At 38.9% G+C, this 19,762-nt stretch overlaps 3 protein-coding genes across 3 annotated transcripts; all 3 read left to right on the top strand.

Annotated features, from left to right (window-relative positions):
- The first annotated feature begins 251 nt into the window (after positions 1-251).
- LOC124478605 (ubiquitin-conjugating enzyme E2 E1-like) lies at positions 252-3,546 on the top strand. Its single transcript, XM_047036932.1, has 6 exons — positions 252-527; positions 1,684-1,861; positions 2,215-2,265; positions 2,460-2,592; positions 2,928-3,075; positions 3,350-3,546. The coding sequence occupies exons 2-6, from the start codon at positions 1,713-1,715 to the stop codon at positions 3,445-3,447; spliced, it is 579 nt and encodes a 192-aa protein (XP_046892888.1). The 5' UTR covers positions 252-527; positions 1,684-1,712; the 3' UTR covers positions 3,448-3,546.
- A 741-nt stretch (positions 3,547-4,287) lies between these two features.
- nr1d2a (nuclear receptor subfamily 1, group D, member 2a) lies at positions 4,288-9,596 on the top strand. The gene is made up of 8 exons (XM_047040077.1): positions 4,288-4,739; positions 6,001-6,234; positions 6,383-6,471; positions 6,592-6,736; positions 6,861-7,561; positions 7,762-7,947; positions 8,075-8,285; positions 8,454-9,596. The coding sequence occupies exons 1-8, from the start codon at positions 4,709-4,711 to the stop codon at positions 8,648-8,650; spliced, it is 1,794 nt and encodes a 597-aa protein (XP_046896033.1). The 5' UTR covers positions 4,288-4,708; the 3' UTR covers positions 8,651-9,596.
- A 3,120-nt stretch (positions 9,597-12,716) lies between these two features.
- Positions 12,717-19,503, top strand: LOC124478019 (retinoic acid receptor beta-like). Its single transcript, XM_047036125.1, has 8 exons — positions 12,717-13,139; positions 14,723-14,871; positions 15,302-15,443; positions 16,321-16,481; positions 16,757-16,933; positions 17,706-17,910; positions 18,070-18,228; positions 18,488-19,503. Exons 1-8 carry the CDS (start codon positions 12,989-12,991, stop codon positions 18,685-18,687), a joined length of 1,344 nt encoding a protein of 447 aa, XP_046892081.1. The 5' UTR covers positions 12,717-12,988; the 3' UTR covers positions 18,688-19,503.
- Positions 19,504-19,762: the final 259 nt, after the last annotated feature.

Below are 19,762 nucleotides of genomic sequence, written 5' to 3'. Positions count from 1 at the left end.
TGACAGTAAACATATTTTACATCCGATTATATGCGGAATCATTACAAGCCACTTCCTCATCTCACATCAATATGCACACTTTGATCTGCCATTACACCATGTATCAGATGCATAGGCATTTTATAATTTAGTATCTAAAGTTAGGACCTTTTTCATGTATTTTCATTTACAACGAATGCACGTGGATATCTCAATTATGTGTTCAGAACTTTCTTTTTTAGAGTGAATTCCTTATATTACAAATAGGCTACAGACCGCGTGTGTGAGCCTCGGCAAAACAAAAGCCAGAGCTTTAGAACTTACCATGTCACAAAGTTTCTTGATTCAAATGATGGCAATTTATATCGCGGATTGCTTGAAACAGTTTGTCAAATCTAGCCCGTTTTCCCCCGACTGTGTGTGTTCCATCACTTGCTCGGCGCGAGACATGATTCCATTGCGATTCCATTGCTCGATTACTTCCGCCGTTTGGCTAGGCACGAATCTAGGCAGAAGGGGTTGACTATACAGACCATAATCCAAAAGGGGTAAGTTACACAAATTAGACTGTCACTGTCGGTATAAATATAAATGTTATAAAGTGTCTGTTAAAAATTGGGAAAATCGTTTGATGGAAAAAGCAATGGATCAAAGACGGTCTACTTGAGTCACTGGCCGGCTTTACTAGTACTAGTAAGCTAAAAAGGCTAGCTCGCCTCTAGCTCTAGCTTGCTAGCCAGTTGGCTAAATAATGACATCAACAGCGAGTTTAGGTTGCTAACGTTAGATAACGATATGTTAAGGGTTAGTTATCCTTAACTAGCCGTATACCTTGACAGGTTTGAATGGTCACACTGTGTCATTCTTGAAAGGTTTATAATTTAATCGAACTGTCGACTAAGTAATTTAAATAGCTAGCCAACTAGTAGTAATACTACAGTAGTACTAAAGTGAAAACCAATATTTGAGGTTGGGCTAACTTGCTACTAGCTGGCTGAACCTGATATGAGCTAACACAAGACACCAGTTAGCGTTAGTGACATGTCGCCACCATCTCTTAGATTTGGACTATATGTGGAAACATCTCAATCCCTTCACCTGTTCATAGCTTGCATGATATCCATTTGAACTAAATATTATTATCCATGAAAACAGTCCAGCGGCCAAACTTGCACATGCTGAGCAGACTTCCAATAACAAGGACAACAACATGTTTTCTTAGGCGCAATAATGTGTCTGTTTTTTACTACTAAATTAATGTTTCTCCAGTTTAGCAGTTATAACAGCTTAGCAGTCTTTTATCATGCAATTTTAGCTTCAGATACGTTAATGATTCCTAATGTACTGTACGGCCTCTTACAATACGCTTTTGTGTAACAAATCAGCTACATTTGTTGGACTATCTGAAATCCACTTCCACTAGCTTCTTGGTAACATTTTCAATGGTGTCACCAAAACAGGAAATCTGTAGGCCTAAACTGGTTTTGAACCAGCATTGCCAGTCTTTGTTAGAAATTTCAGCAAACCTTACAGCTGTTTGTTTTAACATTTTGGATAAAGGTATGCACAGAGTGGCTATTTGTTAACTGATTGCTTTTTACGCTTTATATATTAGGCATGGCGTGTACTTTATCGTGGCAATCCAACCTAGCTAATCGTTTTAGTTCCCCATTTATGTCCCCACTGTTTTTCCACACCCTGTAGGTACCTGCTCATCTCTTGGTCAGTGTGGTATGTCTGATAAGGATTTACATGCTAGAACAAGCTCTTCAACATCATCTTCCTCGAGTCAAAACAAACAGGGGGACATATCTTGCAAGAAGCGGGATTGCAAAGCCACTATGAGCAAGACCTCTAAGCTGTTATCTACCAGCGCCAAGAGGTAGCTAACATACCAAGAAATGCTTAAAATATTGATGACACAAGATTGGATAATAATTTATTTTGTATTTTTTATCAGACCATTATGATTAAGGACAATAATGACAGTTTAAGTTAACACCACACCGGTCATGTTTGTGTGTTTGCCACATGGCTCTTAGGTCGCTTTGAAGATGGAAGTATTTAATACTGTCCAAGTAATTAGGAGCATAATCAGGCAGCTAATGTGTGCTAATATGGTATTTGAGAGAATTATTAGCTAATCTTGAGGTATACCTCTATAAACAAATAAAACAGAATTTGGCTGCAATCAAGATTTTTGTGTTTGACCTAATTGCATTATTGTATGTGCAGAATTCAAAAAGAGCTGGCAGATATCACACTGGACCCTCCGCCAAACTGCAGGTTGGTTTTGTTGCACCTCGTCACACATTCCCCACCATCCATGTTCTCCAGACACATCAAGCCTTACTTTTAGTAGGCCAGAAGTAGGCCAGAAGTAGGCCAGAGTATCACTGGCCTATTAGTCTGCGTTGCGAGATAGGGTAAGAGGTAAGAAACATATTCAACTTTGTCACAATTACATTGCTTGCTTCCAGCGCTGGTCCCAAAGGAGACAACATCTATGAGTGGAGGTCAACCATCCTGGGCCCGCCAGGCTCTGCTTATGAGGGAGGGGTCTTCTTCCTCGACATCGCCTTCACACCTGATTACCCCTTCAAACCACCCAAGGTCCTCATTTAGTGTTTTTCTTTTAATTGATGACTCATTTAATTATTTTGACTAAATTGATTTTCTATATAATTTTTGTTTTAATCATATTTATAGGTCACAATGTAATACTATCATATTTGCAGCCTTTTTTATGTCTACACATTTTTTCTAATAATAATTTGGATTGCATTCTATGAAGCCCGTCTGCTGTCACTTTCATTACCATGAAGTGGCCTTAAACATCCACCAGGGGGCCCTTGGGTCATCTGTATATAAAACTCATAATATTATCGACAGATGGTTATATATATATTTTTTTCTTTACACTATTGACTTGTATTCATTCATGTCAGGTAACGTTCCGTACAAGGATCTACCACTGCAATATCAACAGCCAGGGAGTAATCTGTCTGGACATCCTGAAGGATAACTGGAGTCCAGCCCTCACCATCTCCAAGGTGCTGTTGTCCATCTGCTCCTTGCTCACAGACTGCAACCCTGGTAAGATTTTGGGTCGGTTTAACTTGTACATGGGGTACACAGGCACTCTTGACAACTCTTGATGTGTTCCTGGAATTCTTCACTGATACTGGGGGAGAATTGTTCACGTAGAAAATAGGTGATAATCAGTCATGGGTAGTCAATTTAAATAAGAAATCAGATGTTTTTGACAATTAGGCAATCATCAAGGCAAACTAACTTAGAAGCTCAATGCTTTCTAATTCTGCCTGTCATTGCCTGATGTCTGTGTCTTCTGTCCCCCATAATTGTCTAGCTGATCCCCTTGTTGGAAGCATCGCCACCCAGTACACAGCTAATAGAGCGGAGCATGACAGAACAGCCAAACAGTGGACAAGGCGCTACGCCACATGAGCCCACAGAGACAAACAGTGTGTGTGTGTATTTTTGTTTTGTTTTTTGACTCATGATTAAGTTATCTCAATAAATATGAAAATAAATATAAGGAAAATATGTCTTGTATCAACATTTATTTCAACAACAAAAAAATAGCACCTACTGTGGCATTTGTTCCTAAAAATACTTTTGAGCTTTACATTTTTTTAAATGCCACCAACTATGAATTTGGTCTAAAAAGCCTGCAATAGGACTTTTTATTCTTCATCTATTTTTTTTTTCTTCCTGATTGCAAAGGTGCGTTTTCTGTACTAATGGAACATGGATTCTTAATTGGTCATCCCAAAAGCATAACTTTGTCAAATCAATTTCAGCCTCCTCTAAACTCATGATCTTCATCATAAAAAAGACATGACATGCTGTTTAGTCTGCTTGAACTCTTAGGACACTTAAGAGCCTTTCATTTGTCAGATACATCTGACATTTGAGCTCGACAAACTTTCACCTGAAGTGTACTTCTACACTACAGCAGAAGGTCTAGGTTTACAATAAAAAAAAGTACAAATTCTGTGGTATATTTGCCTTAAAAGCCTTAACTGATTATAAAGTGTTTCATAGTATAGGTCTGTTTCAAGCAAATGTACATATGTGCTTATATCAGATATGTATATGAGAGAGACAGAGAGTTAATCATTAAGTGACTTAATACATACACATACACAGTGCATACTCATTGGTTGAACATTGTGGCCTGCAACGTGACAGGCAGCCTATTACGTTCACATTGAATTGACTCCACCTCTGGTCTGTAAAAGTGTGTCACTGGGTTAAACTGCCTCAAGCGGCCAGTCAAGGGGGAGTGGCCATCAACGGGGTCACATGGAAACTATTCTGAACATTTAGTACAGAACAGTAAACGAGCAAGGGAGTTCGTCTCGCATTCCTCACATTTGAATTAACAATTTCTAACAAACAATTTGAATGTATCCGATTGTGCTGGCGTCTTGTTAGTTCAACGATTCGGAAAAAATACGGTGATTTCAATTCTGTCAGTGAAGATTATTTGATCATTTTTGTCTTTTGGACGCAAACGTTTCATTTACGCTTTGAAAGTGCGGAATACTGAGTTTTACCATTTGTGCTTGTTCTTATTGAAAACCTTGAGCAGCACCCTACAGCGTCAAGAAATCTCGTAGGCTACTTTTGGGGGGGAGAATTGGCGAGGTCTTGACAGTACATTGTCAGTCAGCGGGTTTCTTTCTGTATATTTCCTGAGAGGATGCCTGAAGAAATGGGATCAAGCAAGCTTGGTAAGTAAGAATGAACCATTGCGGGCTACAGTAAAATGTGTATTTACAATGTATCTTTTCATCTAATTAACTGTTAAAATCACCGATTACGTTGTGACAATAACAACCACAGGATGAACACTGAAGAAGGAATGAGACACATTTGAACTTGTTTATCGATTCACATTGATATAACAAATAGTAATGTCATAATGCCCTGTCTGGGTGTGCCAACCAAAATAAGCAAAAATGTTTATGTTTTCGTATTTAAACGGAAGTCTGTTGATATAGGTTAGGAGTGTCATTGTGCTATAGGGTATTTGACACAACAACAATATTCCACCTTTACTTAACTCACATGGACCAAACAGCCAAGCCATGTGCCTGTGTACGGGTTTCTTGACTCTAAATGCTGATTGGTCAAAAAGAGATTGTGACGTATTCATTGTATAATTATGTACTGAGTTGGCTCTACTGCCGCATGCAGTTCCACGTGAGACAACCAAAGACAGTTGTTTTGACCTACATTTTTACTCCATAGAAAAACCAGTTATGAAATCACCTTTAAAAATGTCAGGGAACACAAGCTAACTTTTGAACACTAGTTAAAGTGAATGTATTGTGCTTTGTAAAAACAGTTTCTGATGTCGAGGACTTCAACACACTTGTAGCCAACAGCCAGAAATAGGCTATACATGTTACCAAACATGTATAGATCAAAAACTGACCTGATAGACCGCTCTATCAGATGTTTTGATGGCTCATTTTAATTCGTTTTAAAGGGAAATTGTATGTGTATAATAATCAGTTATACACAATTGCTTACCTGCTATTTTATTTATTTATTATTTGACAGGGACAATGCAGATAAACATTGCTGTAGAGCAAAGTTTGCAGCCAATGTAATGCACATAGAGATTATAGCAAGTTATAATTTTCATCTCTCGTCCCTGGGCCTTTCTACAATAAAACACAATAAAAACAATATACAATAAAAAAAATTTTTTTTTAAAAAGTGCAAATGTTCAGACATTTACAAATGGGTACAGTTTTGGTATCATTGATCTTTGTCTTAAGCTTTTTTAGACTATAGGAGCCTAGACAAAGCCATGAATGAAACACGTTTTCCAGAGGTCACCAGCACCATCATAATCTTATATAAAACTAGACAGATGCATTTAGTCAGTCTAATGGGTTTAATACAACTACTATAACTCAAGTGCCAGTTAATGCTTTCAATCCAGCTGCTATAACTTCTCATTTTTCCCTGTTTTCTGTTCAGGGGGTGTGATAGCCTTTATCTCTTCAACCTCTTCCTCAAGCCTGGAGTCCTGTATGAGTGACAGCTCTAACAGCAGCTTCCTGTCCTCCTCCCCACCTCGCCCCTCTTTGCCAAGCCGAGCGGTGGGCATGGTGATGGATGTCGCCCCTACCCCAGCCAAACAAGGACACTCACGTGGTCACGGCACTGCAAAGACTGGCCGATCTGCATCCTCAGCTAAAAGTGGTATTACTAGTAAGTTACAATCTTAACTCACCATACTCATATAAGTCATATAAGAAGTTATAGCGAGAGGATTTGAACTCCTAGAATATTTCCTGTAGACAAGTAGGTTACGTGTCTGTAACGACCAGCAATAATGGTGGTCTGTTTTGCCTTGCAGAGATCAATGGCATGGTGTTGTTGTGTAAGGTATGTGGTGACGTGGCCTCGGGGTTCCACTATGGCGTCCACGCCTGCGAAGGCTGCAAGGTGAGACACCATCATCCTGCATGTTTTTGCACACAAACCCCCACAACTCTTTCAGTCATTCCTCATTGTTCAAACACTGTAATAATAGTGCATTAAGTCTAGCATGTTCTTGTTCCTTAGGGGTTCTTTAGGAGGAGCATCCAGCAGAATATCCAATACAAGAAGTGTTTGAAGATGGAAAACTGCACCATCATAAGGATCAATAGAAATCGCTGTCAGCAGTGCAGGTTCAAGAAGTGCTTGGCTGTGGGCATGTCTAGGGATGGTGAGTCGTCCCTATAATTAGCTTTAACTGTGAAATATCTTCTGAAAAACAATCATCTGGAAACAACACTTGGTTGATATGGTTTGATGTGATCTAATTAGTATCTCCCCCTCCCCCACCTCAGCTGTCAGATTCGGCCGCATCCCAAAGCGGGAGAAGCAGCGTATGCTTCTGGAGATGCAGAACGCCATGAACAACATGATGAGCAACAGTGGTCAGCTCCACAGCATGCTCAGTGGCACCCAGAGCCCAGCCCGCACCATGGACGCCCTCCCCAATGACTCTAGCCCCTCCTCTTCCTCCTCATGTTCCAACCCCTCGTCACCGCAATGTCCCCAGGACTCTGAGTCCATGGTTTCTATGGACACCAATTCCAGCTCCGCCTCTTCATGTTCATCCGACAGCGGCGAAGATGAGTCTATCTTCATGGCAGCCAGACAGCACAAGGGTGCTTTCTCATATGATGGTGGAAAGCAAAGTTCAACAAGTCAGTGCCAGGGAACAACATTTTTAGTTGCCAGGGAAACGCAGAGCAACCACAGCATAGAAAAACAGCAGGGCACCTGGAATGGCTGGAACCACAGTGTTGTTGGCGGCTACCAGCATGGTTACCAGCACAGTCACTACAGTAACAGCCAACCAATCACCAGCGGTCCATACAGGGAAGAGAGGGTGATTTATGAGAAGGCTCAGCACCACCTAAACAGTGCCACCATTGGTGGAATAATAGATGACAACCACCAAAGGAAGCACAACATTAACAAACAAACTGTTTCCAATGGTATCAGTGGATCAGCGTACAATGTGGACCAGAGGGCACATCTGGTGAGTGCTGTTTGCAGATCTAGCTTTTGTATGAGCATGTTTTGGATATACATGTTGGTAAAATATGATAAATATTTGTAACTCTCACAAAGCTATTTGATTTCAGTGTTTTTATTGTGAGCAGACTGTGTATAAGAAATATCTCCCTATATTTCAATATCTTCTATTGCTGATGGTCTATACTCTGTCTGTCTCTACAGGTGTGTGCGACAAATGACTCTCCCCACGTAGAAACCTACAAGTCCAGCCAGGAGATCTGGGAGGAGTTCTCCATGAGCTTCACCCCGGCAGTGCGGGAGGTGGTGGAGTTTGCCAAGAAGATCCCAGGCTTCCGAGACCTCTCCGAGCATGACCAAGTCAGCCTGCTCAAAGCTGGGACTTTTGAGGTAAATAACGAAGTGAGCGCATTTGACAAGCACATAACCATGTACCATTTTCTCCTTCCACAGTGATGATCAAGGATCTCTTCATGTCATACACATCTCTAATTCATCTCGTCCCTTTCCCCTCCAGGTGCTAATGGTGCGTTTCGCTTCGTTGTTTGATGTTGCGGCTCGGACCGTCACCTTTCTGAATGGCAAGAGATACAGCCTGGAGACCCTGCAGTCTCTGGGTGCTGGCGAGTTACTGTCTGCCATGTGTGACTTCAGTGAGAAGCTGGCCACTATGCAGTTGGACGCTGATGAGATGAGCCTATTCACTGCCGTCGTCCTTGTCTCTGCCGGTACAGACACTTCCTTCTTCCGTTTTCCTGTCTACCATTGCTCCGATAATATTGGAAATTCCGATTTATATTGTGAGCCAAATTCTGCGTAATTTTCCATATCAGCTTAATTGTATGCTTAACAGCCATGCCATGATGCTAACAATCTACTTAATCTTTGGGGGTTAGATCGTTCAGGGATCCAAGGTCTGAACTCTGTGGAGGCCCTTCAGGACAACCTGATTCGAGCATTGCGGAACCTTATCACAAAGAACCACTCCAATGGGGCCACTACTTTCACCAAGCTGCTGCTCAAACTGCCTGAGCTGCGCTCCCTCAACAACTTGCACTCCGAAGAACTACTGGCCTTCAAAGTGCACCCTTGAGCCCTATGGACCACTAGCAACACCACCAGGACCTGCCTATCCTCAACTTTGCATAATTGTGTATATCACTCTCTAGATTGTATTGTAAAGCTCTTATTTTTTTGCCTGATGTTAAAACAAGGGTCAGAGAAAGTAATTATCGTCGTCTGTATTCATAAGAGGTCAGGAAATTGATAACTTGATGTTGCACACACACCTGTATGAGATGCTCATGGTTTTGCAAAGTTAGAAACACTTGTTTTATTTTTATTTTAAGTGAGTACTACACTGACTTTACAAAAGATCTAGTTCAGAACCACATACGTTTTTTTTTCAGAAAGCCATTTGATTCCAAAGTTTTGTGCTCATGAACACAGTGAATGTGAGATGTTCAGTATATTTAAATTAAGAGGATGTGTGATAACATTATACTTATTTCCTAAAACACGCCAGACTTAAAAAATAAGGAAATAAGTATCAGAAGGAATGTGCGATGATTGCTGCTAATGCATGGCTATCCTTAAGTAAATGACTTGACACATGATTTATTTACCCTTTTGTTAAGGGGCAGAGTATAATTCTTTTTTTCATATTTTAAAATCATTATTATTGTAATTACATTTTGACTGTTCTTTGTGTATAGTGTGTTTTATTCTTGTCAGAACCGTTGATGTTTGTTAGTCTTGTATCAGGTATCTTCACCTCACTACTTTCTGAAACTGCACAGTATACCTTTTGCAGCAACACTACTTTGCACAATGTGTTGCGGATTTGCCACCAACTCAAAGCTGTACAGCATCATTGATTTTAGTGTTTAAACTTCCATGTTTTTAGGCTCTCTTCCATGCTCCAGCACAGCAACATAAATGTTTTTCCTATGTCTGTCTTTCATGGAACCCATGTAAATAGCCATGTATATCTCTCATATATATATATATAATAATATAAATAGTATAAATAAATACATACTTAAGTTAAATGCCTGTGTTTGCATTGTATTCTTTACATTGTACACTTCAAATGAAGTACAAAGTGTCACAATGTTTCATAGCCTTGCTGTTTGGAATGACAGGACAGCTTAGATTTTAGATTTTCCAGTTAGAAAAAGCATTTATGGATTTGTCCTAAATAAATACAGGATATCCCAAGTAATTAATTTATATATAAGAAAATACAATAATATATTGAACAAAGCTGTCCACAAGGTGTAGCTGTCCACCTACAGCTCAGTCTTATATTAGATACATAATGTACTGAAAAGAGAGAAGCACACAAGAACAGTCATAGGCATGGCTCATATTTTCTATGCTACTGCTGTATATGCATACTGTATAAATTCTTCATTTAACACAAAGATAAATTATATTATTTTTAAAATAATGCAGAGTTTTATATCCAAGTGGATTCTCTTAATCTTATCATTTTAAAACAATGTGTATATTACCATGCGGTTTGAAAACTTAAAAAGGGTATTTCCATTGAACATTTTCTTGAAGAGCACTCAGTGTCATAGGACTGCCTGATTCGTGCAGTATTACGATCACAAACCCAGTATTTTACATAAAAGTCAACTAACGGTAAAATGGTGCAACATGGCACATACATGATATGCATCATTAACACTCAAAGCTGCGTACCTTCCTTCAATGTCTGTGTGGGCTGGTCACTAGGTATTCCTGTTAAAAACAAATATAACCAAATTTGTCTTATACTGTAATTCATTGAAGTTACGTTTTTCATTGAAATTCTTTCATTGTATTTATAACTTTATTGTATATATACAATATATCTTTAAAATACTGTGTAGACTGTACACACTTCAAGTGATTTCAAATACACATCCCACATAGATTAGCGTCTCAATCCTGAGTACGGCTGTCCTCAATCCCGGTTCCACTCCCGAATGCACCAATTGAAAAAACCATGGCAACCACACATCAATCAAGACCATGGTTTTCCTTTGTTTACTGGTTAATAGGCCTGGCACGATCCTCTGAAAAATCAAACAAAACTTTCAAAGGAAGTTTGATTGAGAGCTAGTGGTTTTAAAGCAGATATCACCCTCTCATCCTGTTGCTACTTGTGTTAAAGCCAGTATAAAATATGTATGATGGTTATAAATGGCTCCTCAAAGATGTCAGGTTTCAATACCTAACAACCAGGAAAAAACTGAACATGAATATGAACTGTCTTTTTTGTGCTGCAACACATAATGTTTTTAATTGAATGATTTTGAAATGTTGTAACCATAATAAAATAATGACACATCTGTTATAAAACATATTAATCTCAATGGCGTGGTTATTCAATATTACTTAAATTAGAAAGTAGCACTACACAAAATATTGACATTTTGCATATCGAGTGGTATCTGTAAAAAAGAAAAAAAAAGAGAACATACATATAAGATTTGCTTAATCATTCATCGTTCATGAAATTGTATTGGACTACAGATTGTCATTAGAATTTTCCCTTGTGCTTTTCCAGTCTAAACAAAGGCACTGTGGGTGGGATTGTCTGAGCTTTATTGAAAGGATAATGCAAATCTATGCAGCCTATTTTTAAAGCATCCATATCTAATCCTGCTGATCGTCTGATGACTTCTGACACAGAGCTCTGTGATAAGATACGCCTTTCCTTGGATTTCGGACGCCAACACAGCAAATTACAGAAGAAGATGGACAGAGAACGAGCGAATTGTGGAAGTAAAACAAGAACTATGAACCATATTTTTCTTACAGCTCAAATATTAAGCTAAAGTTGTATCAAACGCCATGTTTGTATCAAATCAAGATGTTATTTTATAGAGTGATTGGGGGCTCGGCAGTCAGAAGCACCAGCAGCAGCAAGCCACAGGAATGTTTCACAAGCCTGTCCTTTGTATGACCTCCCTTCCCTGGAGTGTGGGAGATACTAGGTAATTAGCCTTTTAGCATTGGAGCTGTGCTCCATGAATGAGGTTAGCAGTGGCAATGAGGGAGACCAAGTGTTTTTAAACATATCCTTCTAGTTCAACTGCTTCAGTTTTTTGGTCTTGTTTGTTTGTTTTCCTTTAAAATCCTTCTTGTTTAGGAAGAGGGAAATGTTTCCAGTTGATAACTTTCTAGATCTCATAATTATGAAATGGGGGGGAAACATTCTACCATCCTATCTTTCTGACACAGTAAATCTTGCACAAGATGTTATTATTACTCCCATTCACTCTCTCTGTGAATTTGTCTTACTTATGTCACGACTGAGAAATTGAAGTGGACATGGATTAAGAGAAACGGAAGCTAAAGAGTATTGATTTTTCAGGGACACAAATTTTATTTACAAGAATGCCAATACTGGAATGTCCTCTTTTGTTGGATTAAGAGAAAGTGCTTTAAGTGCAGTTTAAGTGGCCTTGGATAGCTGGCACTAAAAACCTACAGTTGTATCATAGTTTACCAAATGTAGGACTACTTAAATTTCTGTTGTATCATACTATAACACAGATGTAGCCTATTGTACATGCAAACAACAGTAAACAAGAGTAAACTAATTTAAAAGTTATTTTACATATACAAGCATTCCTTGAAGGTACAAATCGTACAGGTCATAATGTGCTCATAAATGACTATACATAGCTTTAGATAACATACAGATATTTGGCTGTATTTTAACACTATTTAAAACAAATAAACTCACTATGATGTACATCTTGTGAACAGTATTTTCTTTGAGACCAAACTAGTAATTCAATTTAAAACCATACCTACGTCTGCAGCCTAATAATCAGATTTTGAATCAAAGTGCAAATCGAACTCCGAGCAAGAAATTCACCCAAAGTACCAAAAACAATGGAAGTTCCTCACTTCTTAGGGAATCTTGGTACTTGGTGATGTCAGACAGTATTTGGGTCATTTGAAGGTTAGCAGCCGCGGAATAGGTTCATGGAAAGTTCATCCGCATATATTAAGTAATTCTATCCGTCCCTGTGACATAACTAGTATGAAGTAGGTTGTGTTGAAACAGCATAACCCATCCATCAATAAATGAGATATAAGATCTCCTAAACAAACTTTGTTATGTAAAACAGATCACTGCTTGTAGGGCTTTTCTTAGACGGAGAGACCCTCTGCGCACAATGGACGTACAAACATTTTTGGGATGAAAACCTCGATGGAAAACGTATTTAGAGCACAGCCGATCTGATTTCTATAATGCAAAATAATACGGATCGTTTACATACTTTAAAAAAGTAGTTATTTATTTGAAAGGGTGAATCTAAGATTAGTGTGGCAATTAGACTAGGGTTGTTAACGTTCGTTCATCCTCTTCTGGACACATCTTGAAAGAGAAGAAACTTTGCTTGGAACGCGTGCAATACAAATCATGTTTGATTACATAGATTTTTTTGCAGTTGGACCTGGAGAAATCCTGGATTTTTATACCGCAAGTTCTTGTATGTTCCAGGAGCGATCGCTTTCGGCATGCTTCACTGAACTAACTGAGGCGGATTGGCAAGTGCGCCGGAGCGCGCAATGTAGGTTACATTTTATGTGCATTGTATAATCTGATTATTTTAATCATATAATTTCTCCACCGACTTTGGATGCTGTTGATGTTGTTTGAGGAAACACAAACAGATTTGGTTTAAAATGCTATTTAGCAAATAAGTTGCTTACGTTACCCAAAGACGTTTTCGTAAATATTGGAAAAAGTATTTGGGATTACTGTCTATTTACTTTATCTTTCACAACAAAGCAATAGGTTATCAATTTTATTTCTGGCTAGTGAACTGAAATTGGAAAATATTCTTTAGATGCGAGAACGGTAAGTCAAATCTAAACTATTTTATATTTTCAAATGACTTAAATTATTCCAAATCAGGTCAGTACAAACTCTTAGAATTTCAAATTATGTATGTTTCAGAATTAAATGAAGGCTTTTGAGGAAAATGTTTTTTGTTTTATGGAGCATCACATCACAGCCTATGTGGTCATGTGGTCAGGATTGTCACTGTGGGGTTAGGTTGGGTTCAATGTACGGTCACCAACTCAAGAGGTCAGACGAGGCCCAGACTGGTTGTCTTTTTCTAAAACAAAGCAGAACTTCCAGGAAACCTCTACACCCGTCATTATTTCTCCATCTTTATACCACATTAAGTGGTTATGACTTCATTTCAGTTGAACCAATGATGACAAAAGAATAACATTATGGAGCACCTTCTATTAGGATAAGGTTAATAAAGGACTATTTTGAAGATAAAGACGTGAGTATTAATGTGCAAAATCTTTGTGGTTTGGCATTCTCTAAGTGTCTCCAGAATTAAAAGAGGATACAGTTTGCAATATTCTGAAACAAATGCACATTTGAAATTACACAACCCTAACATGTAACATCTTCGACCAGTAGTAGTCACCCCACACCTAGCCTTACAAAGCATTCCACATATTCATTAGTTAGTGGATCTGGTGGCATGCTAGTCCACCATTGTTTTGCAGGGGGAGAGAGGACGTGCTAATGACTGTGCGCTTGAGGGTGAGGGTAAGTTCAACTTGAGGCCGTAGATTCAAGGGGATGGAGATAAGCTATCTTTCTTGTTTCACCCTTATCTATGACTTTTTAGTTATCTGTGAACTTACAGTACATGTAGTAATAGTGGAGGTGGTATAAGTAAACAGGGAATCAGGCCTTGTGAGTCGTGACTGTAGTTGACATGTTTTTAATTGCTCAACAATTACATATTGCTTGCTTATTTTGTTTGGGAAGACATTTTTTCAGGTTCACTGTTACGTAAGTAACCATGAATATATTTTATGATTAAAAATCACTTTTTATCTTAGCGTAATGTTACCTGCTTTCAGACCAGTGCATCATGTAATCGACGAAAACCAACTGCAATTGAACTGTGTTTCTCTCAAATAAGATGAAACTATTTAACTGAAGTACTGTTTAGCCTCTACCCAAGTGGACTTGATACTATTGTGTGAGCTACACAGATTATACACATCATTCACCGTCATAAAATGTTTAGGACCGGAATTGACCATATGTAATCCACAATACGGATAATGATGTATGGTGATGATCTTTCCTTGCTCTCTCTGGCTTCTCTGTCAGCAGCTGTAGAGACCCAGAGCTCCAGCTCTGAAGACCTGTTTGTCAATCCTCAGTCTCCTCTGCCACCTCCTCGCACCTACAAGCCCTGCTTTGTCTGCCAGGATAAGTCCTCTGGTTACCACTATGGCGTCAGTGCCTGTGAAGGCTGCAAGGTGAGGTGTAAGATCCCAATCGGGATCTTACTACCATGCTCGTTAAATCTACAGTTACATATCTTCAAACAATATGTTAATGTTTCTTTGTGTTGGTCTTAAAGTTGCGTGGGGTTGTGAGTGCCTGTACGTGTGTGTACATAAGTCAGCTAATTAATAACTAACCCCATGGGACATGTGACTGTGTTTAGTTAATCTACAGTGTTTATGATCATACTAACAAAAGGAAATGTGCCCTAGTAAACTGACCATTTTGACAAAACTTTTTAACTTTTGCTTTTGTGTAACTGATGGCCAGTTCCTGAATGTGATGGAAATTCACTTCTCTCAATAAAGAATTTTGTATTCCGCTTATAAAATGATAAAAAAAACCTATGTGAAATTGGGTAGAAGTATTTGATTCAATTAATACTTTTGCCATGTGATTTAGGGTTTCTTCCGTAGAAGTGTCCAGAAGAACATAGCCTTTACGTGCCACAGAGAAAAAAACTGCATTATCAACAAAATCACCCGGAATCGTTGCCAGTACTGTCGACTACAAAGGTGCTTTGCAGTGGGCATGTCCAAGGAGTGTGAGTGACCGACACATTTCTGAACCTTTTCTAGAAACCCACCTATTTCCTAAAGTTTTTAATAACCATGTCTGAATTGCTGATAATCTGCCCAGCAACGTTTCTCCCACTTGTAATTTCCTAGTCCCTCAGCATGTGAAACAATTACTTATAGTTGTGGTATTATATACTCAGGATGTTAAGGTACCTTGGTCATGTAAAAAACAACAAAATAAAAAACTCTTATTTGTTAAACACAAAAACATCTAGATTAACAATAAAGTAACATCTACAACTGGAATGGCAGACAGATAACCACTCGTTTTTTATGTGATCCAAGTAATCCCACAACATTTCACACATATGACATTTTCATTACATTTAACACCACCATGGGTGCGGTATGTAACTACACTGCTGCTACTGTACTACCATTATTGACGCTGCTTGGTGTTGGGATCAATAAATGAAATAGGGCAGAAACATCCAGGGAGTCCTGGATGAGCCAGATGTGTGTGTTTGTGGATATGGGCTCTTGTTGCGTAAGGGGAGCTTCTTGTACATGTAAATAACTGCCATTGCCATAGTCCAACTGGTGACCTGTGTGATAAGCTTAATATAGCAACAACTAATAAAACCTGCTTTTTTCAGATTTAACATAATATGAAAAAAATATGCCTGACTGTTGTTGTTGCTTGTTTTTTTTAATTAATCTCGTCATTTATTTATTTTGAAAATACAGTATGTTCATGAAAGACAAGTGTTTTGTTTTTTAATTACACTTTTTTCATGAAAGCCTTAGTCCTTTTATCTATCATGGCAACGTAAATCTACTACAGCTTTCGTTGTAGTCAATTATTTAGCCATATATTTCCTCATTCTATACTCTCTTGTCCAGCTGTGAGGAACGACAGGAGCAAAAGGAAGAAGGAGACTGTTAAGATGACCGTAATAGAGACCTATGAGCTGACGGCAGAGCTGGGCCTCATAGTGGAGAAGATCTGCAGGGCCCACAGAGATACATTCCCATCTCTCTGTCAGTTAGGCAAATACACTACAGTGAGTAATGGCTCTCAGGGTCATAGTATGGATGTTGTTTGGCTCAAGAACACTACTGCGTCTATCAACAAAGTCTAATGACCCTCTTTTCTTATCATGTTATTTAAAAGCTGTAATGGTTGACAGCTGTAGTGGTTGTTTTACAGTTAGGCCTCATTGTAAGTCCAATCAATTATGGTTGAAATGTTTTGTCTAACAACAGTACAGTGAATTCTTGGACCTTTATATTTCTTTCCACCCCCCACCCACCCCCCTTTGTGTCCATACATCTGTAGAATTCGAGCTCAGACCACAGGATACAGTTGGATTTGGGTCTGTGGGACAAGTTCAGTGAGCTGGCCACCAAATGTATTATCAAAGTGGTGGAGTTTGCCAAACGTGTACCTGGGTTTACCGGCCTGACCATTGCTGACCAGATCACGCTCCTCAAAGCTGCTTGTCTGGATATTCTGGTGAGCGCTTTATCCTATCTGCGTAAGAATATCAGTGAAAAATCATAGTTGTTTTCCTAATGAGATAACGATTGCGCAATTAAGGGGAACATTGATAGTGAAATATTGTTGTTAAGCGTAATTGAGCCTGTCAAAAATAATTTGACACACATACGCACACAGGCAAACACACACACAGTAGACCCAATATCATTCGGACCGATTATGAGGAGTTCACCCACAGTGCGTCCTGTGGTTCACACTTCATGGATCCCCCATCAGATTGTCATCGTGGCAGACAGCTTTGGTGGGTTCAGTCAGAGTGTAAGACCGAATGCATGTTTTATTCCCTTTCATCTCACCATCTCCTCTGGTATTCAGTGTCAATGCTATCATTCAATCTAGTCATCAAAAGCTGGGTTTGTGATGAGTGATGAGTCCCTTGTGGCTGTCACCTCTAAGGGAGCCCTTTTAATATGCATGATTATGTTCATTTGACAATAATTGTATGTTTTAGAATGAACCGTGGGATTATTATTTGTTTAAGGAATTGTCGGAACTTGATGACCTTAGTTTTGATGGTGTTAGATCTAAACTTGTAATGATTCTTTCAAAGAGTCATCCTACTCTGTTCTCTGTATATTTAAAAAGTCTGTTTAGTTATGCCTTATCTTTTTATTATTCTATACTTAAATATAAGTGGGCTGAGATAGATGTCCATAATATATCACTGTTTATTTTCTTTCTTTTTTGTCCCACTGTGTTTAATTGGCCTTTTCCACCCCTTTGACAGATTTTGAGGATCTGTACCAGATACACTCCTGGCCAGGACACCATGACCTTCTCTGATGGCCTGACACTTACCCGCAACCAGATCCACAATGCTGGCTTTGGGCCCCTCACTGACTTGGTGTTCACCTTTGCCGGCCAGCTCTTGCCACTGGAAATGGATGACACAGAGAGCGGCCTTCTTAGCGCCATCTGTCTGGTGTCTGGAGGTATTTCGACTCAAACTCAATTTTGAGATGGCCCACAACATAACATTGTGTTACTAAAACAAAGGTTTTGTGCGAGCATGGAACGACACCAAGCCTTATAATGTGTCATCCATGTCCTTGAAACCTATCACAGTCCCCTCTTCTCTTCCCCCACAACAGACCGGCAGTGCTTGGAGGAACCATCTAAGGTGGAGGTTCTTCAGGAGCCACTATTAGAGGCCCTGAAGATCTACTCCCGTAAGCGTCGTCCCAGTATGCCCCTCATGTTCCCCAAGGCCCTCATGAAGATCACTGACCTCCGGACCATCAGCACCAAAGGTCAGAAGTGAATTCCTGTGGACCCAGAAGTCAACATCTGAATAGCCAGACTAAGCTGTACATCTACATATATTTAATGTATTTATAGAAATGCCTGATATAATATTTCCCACAATGTCTCACCTTTCTTGTTTTCTCTCTCTTGGTATCTTTATTACAATGTACAAATTCAGAAAGCACACAGTACAATTCAGGGTTAGCTATGACATGAAAAAAAAGAGAAAAAAAATATATTAATAGTGTTTTTCTCTCCCCACAGGAGCTGAGCGTGTGGTCACTCTGAAGATGGAGATCCCGGGCGCCTTGCCTCCTCTTATCCAGGAGATGCTTGAGGACCTGGATAACCTGGAGAAGTCAGAGGCAGAGGGGAAGAGAGCAGAGCAGAATGGAGGCCCTCACACAGTCACTATGCTGTGTGACATCTCTGCACACTACATCGACTCTGGCCTCTTTGCCTGAGGTAAACCATATGTCAAATTAACAGCACCTCAGAAATAAGCTCAGAGAGGAGCCACATAGCTAAATGATAACACGAACAACAGACACCACAACAGATTGTTTGCTCATGGTTTTACCTCAGAGTTTAGGCTCAATTGTCTGTTTTATGCTTTGTTTGCATGATAAATATATCACATGAATTAATACTTTACCTCATTAAACCACTACATTGTTAGTTTGAATGTTTTTACTTGTGCAAGATGGATGTATTCTTGTCCAGTTAGGTACAGTTTTACTGATACTGATGTGCTCATGAGCACCCATTGCATAAAAAAATCATCAGGCAAATTCTTAAAAAAGTTTAATTACTGGAATAAGTCAAGAGTCAAAAGGGAAATGTAAATACGAACATGGTACAATATTTACACAAATGACATGAACAAAATGGAGAGAATATATGTAACATGTTTTGCATTTATAACTGGATATAACCTAGTTTTTAAGAGTAACCTGTGTGTTGGTCAGTATCTAGCAGGCTCTTATGTTGTAAATACAACAAACAATCTGTGTAGTGCAGTCCTAAAAGTTACTCATATTATAATTATAATAATGTATTCAAGTAGCAGACACTTTTATCCACAGCTACATACAGTACAGGAGGAATATGAATCTGCTTGTGCTGACCGCAGTCAAGTGCTATAACTACTGAGCCATACCCTCTCATGAAGTCTTAATAATGTGGTTGTGTGAATGGATTCACATTCCATCTTGAAACAGAATGACATGGCATGTAGTTCTTTGAAAGGAGGGGTGGCTATTGGATTTGTAACTGATGTAGTTTATAAGCTTTTGATAGGTGCCTACTTTTAAGTAAAAGTGTTTACATCTGCATTTTTTTCCTTGCATGATTGGCTTTGTTATATATGCGCTATTACAGTTTATATCAGCGTATTATTTACAGGCCATTGTATGGCCATGCTTATCTCAATAATTATTGTTGCATTTTTGTCAAATTTATGTGATATTAAACATGATCATGTCAGATAATAATGATCTACGAATTGCATTCTTGAAAATGTGTCATATCTGCATTTTA

Source organism: Hypomesus transpacificus, chromosome 2 (genome assembly GCF_021917145.1).
Source record: "Hypomesus transpacificus isolate Combined female chromosome 2, fHypTra1, whole genome shotgun sequence".
NCBI lineage: Eukaryota > Metazoa > Chordata > Actinopteri > Osmeriformes > Osmeridae > Hypomesus > Hypomesus transpacificus.
Note: the sequence above shows the minus strand (reverse complement) of the source record. Positions and strands in the feature narration are given on the sequence as shown.

Coding starts and splice junctions, on each gene's coding strand:
- nr1d2a (XM_047040077.1), top strand. CDS start 4,709: ATGCCTGAAGAAATGGGATCAAGCAAGCTTG. Junction 6,235..6,382: donor AGCTAAAAGTGGTATTACTA/GTAAGTTACAAT, acceptor TTTGCCTTGCAG/AGATCAATGGCATGGTGTTG. Junction 8,286..8,453: donor CGTCGTCCTTGTCTCTGCCG/GTACAGACACTT, acceptor TTTGGGGGTTAG/ATCGTTCAGGGATCCAAGGT.
- LOC124478605 (XM_047036932.1), top strand. CDS start 1,713: ATGTCTGATAAGGATTTACATGCTAGAACAAGCTCTTCAACATCATCT. Junction 2,266..2,459: donor GACCCTCCGCCAAACTGCAG/GTTGGTTTTGTT, acceptor GCTTGCTTCCAG/CGCTGGTCCCAAAGGAGACA. Junction 2,593..2,927: donor ACCCCTTCAAACCACCCAAG/GTCCTCATTTAG, acceptor CATTCATGTCAG/GTAACGTTCCGTACAAGGAT.
- LOC124478019 (XM_047036125.1), top strand. CDS start 12,989: ATGTTTGATTACATAGATTTTTTTGCAGTTGGACCTGGAGAAATCCTG. Junction 15,444..16,320: donor AGTGGGCATGTCCAAGGAGT/GTGAGTGACCGA, acceptor TCTCTTGTCCAG/CTGTGAGGAACGACAGGAGC. Junction 16,482..16,756: donor AGTTAGGCAAATACACTACA/GTGAGTAATGGC, acceptor ATACATCTGTAG/AATTCGAGCTCAGACCACAG.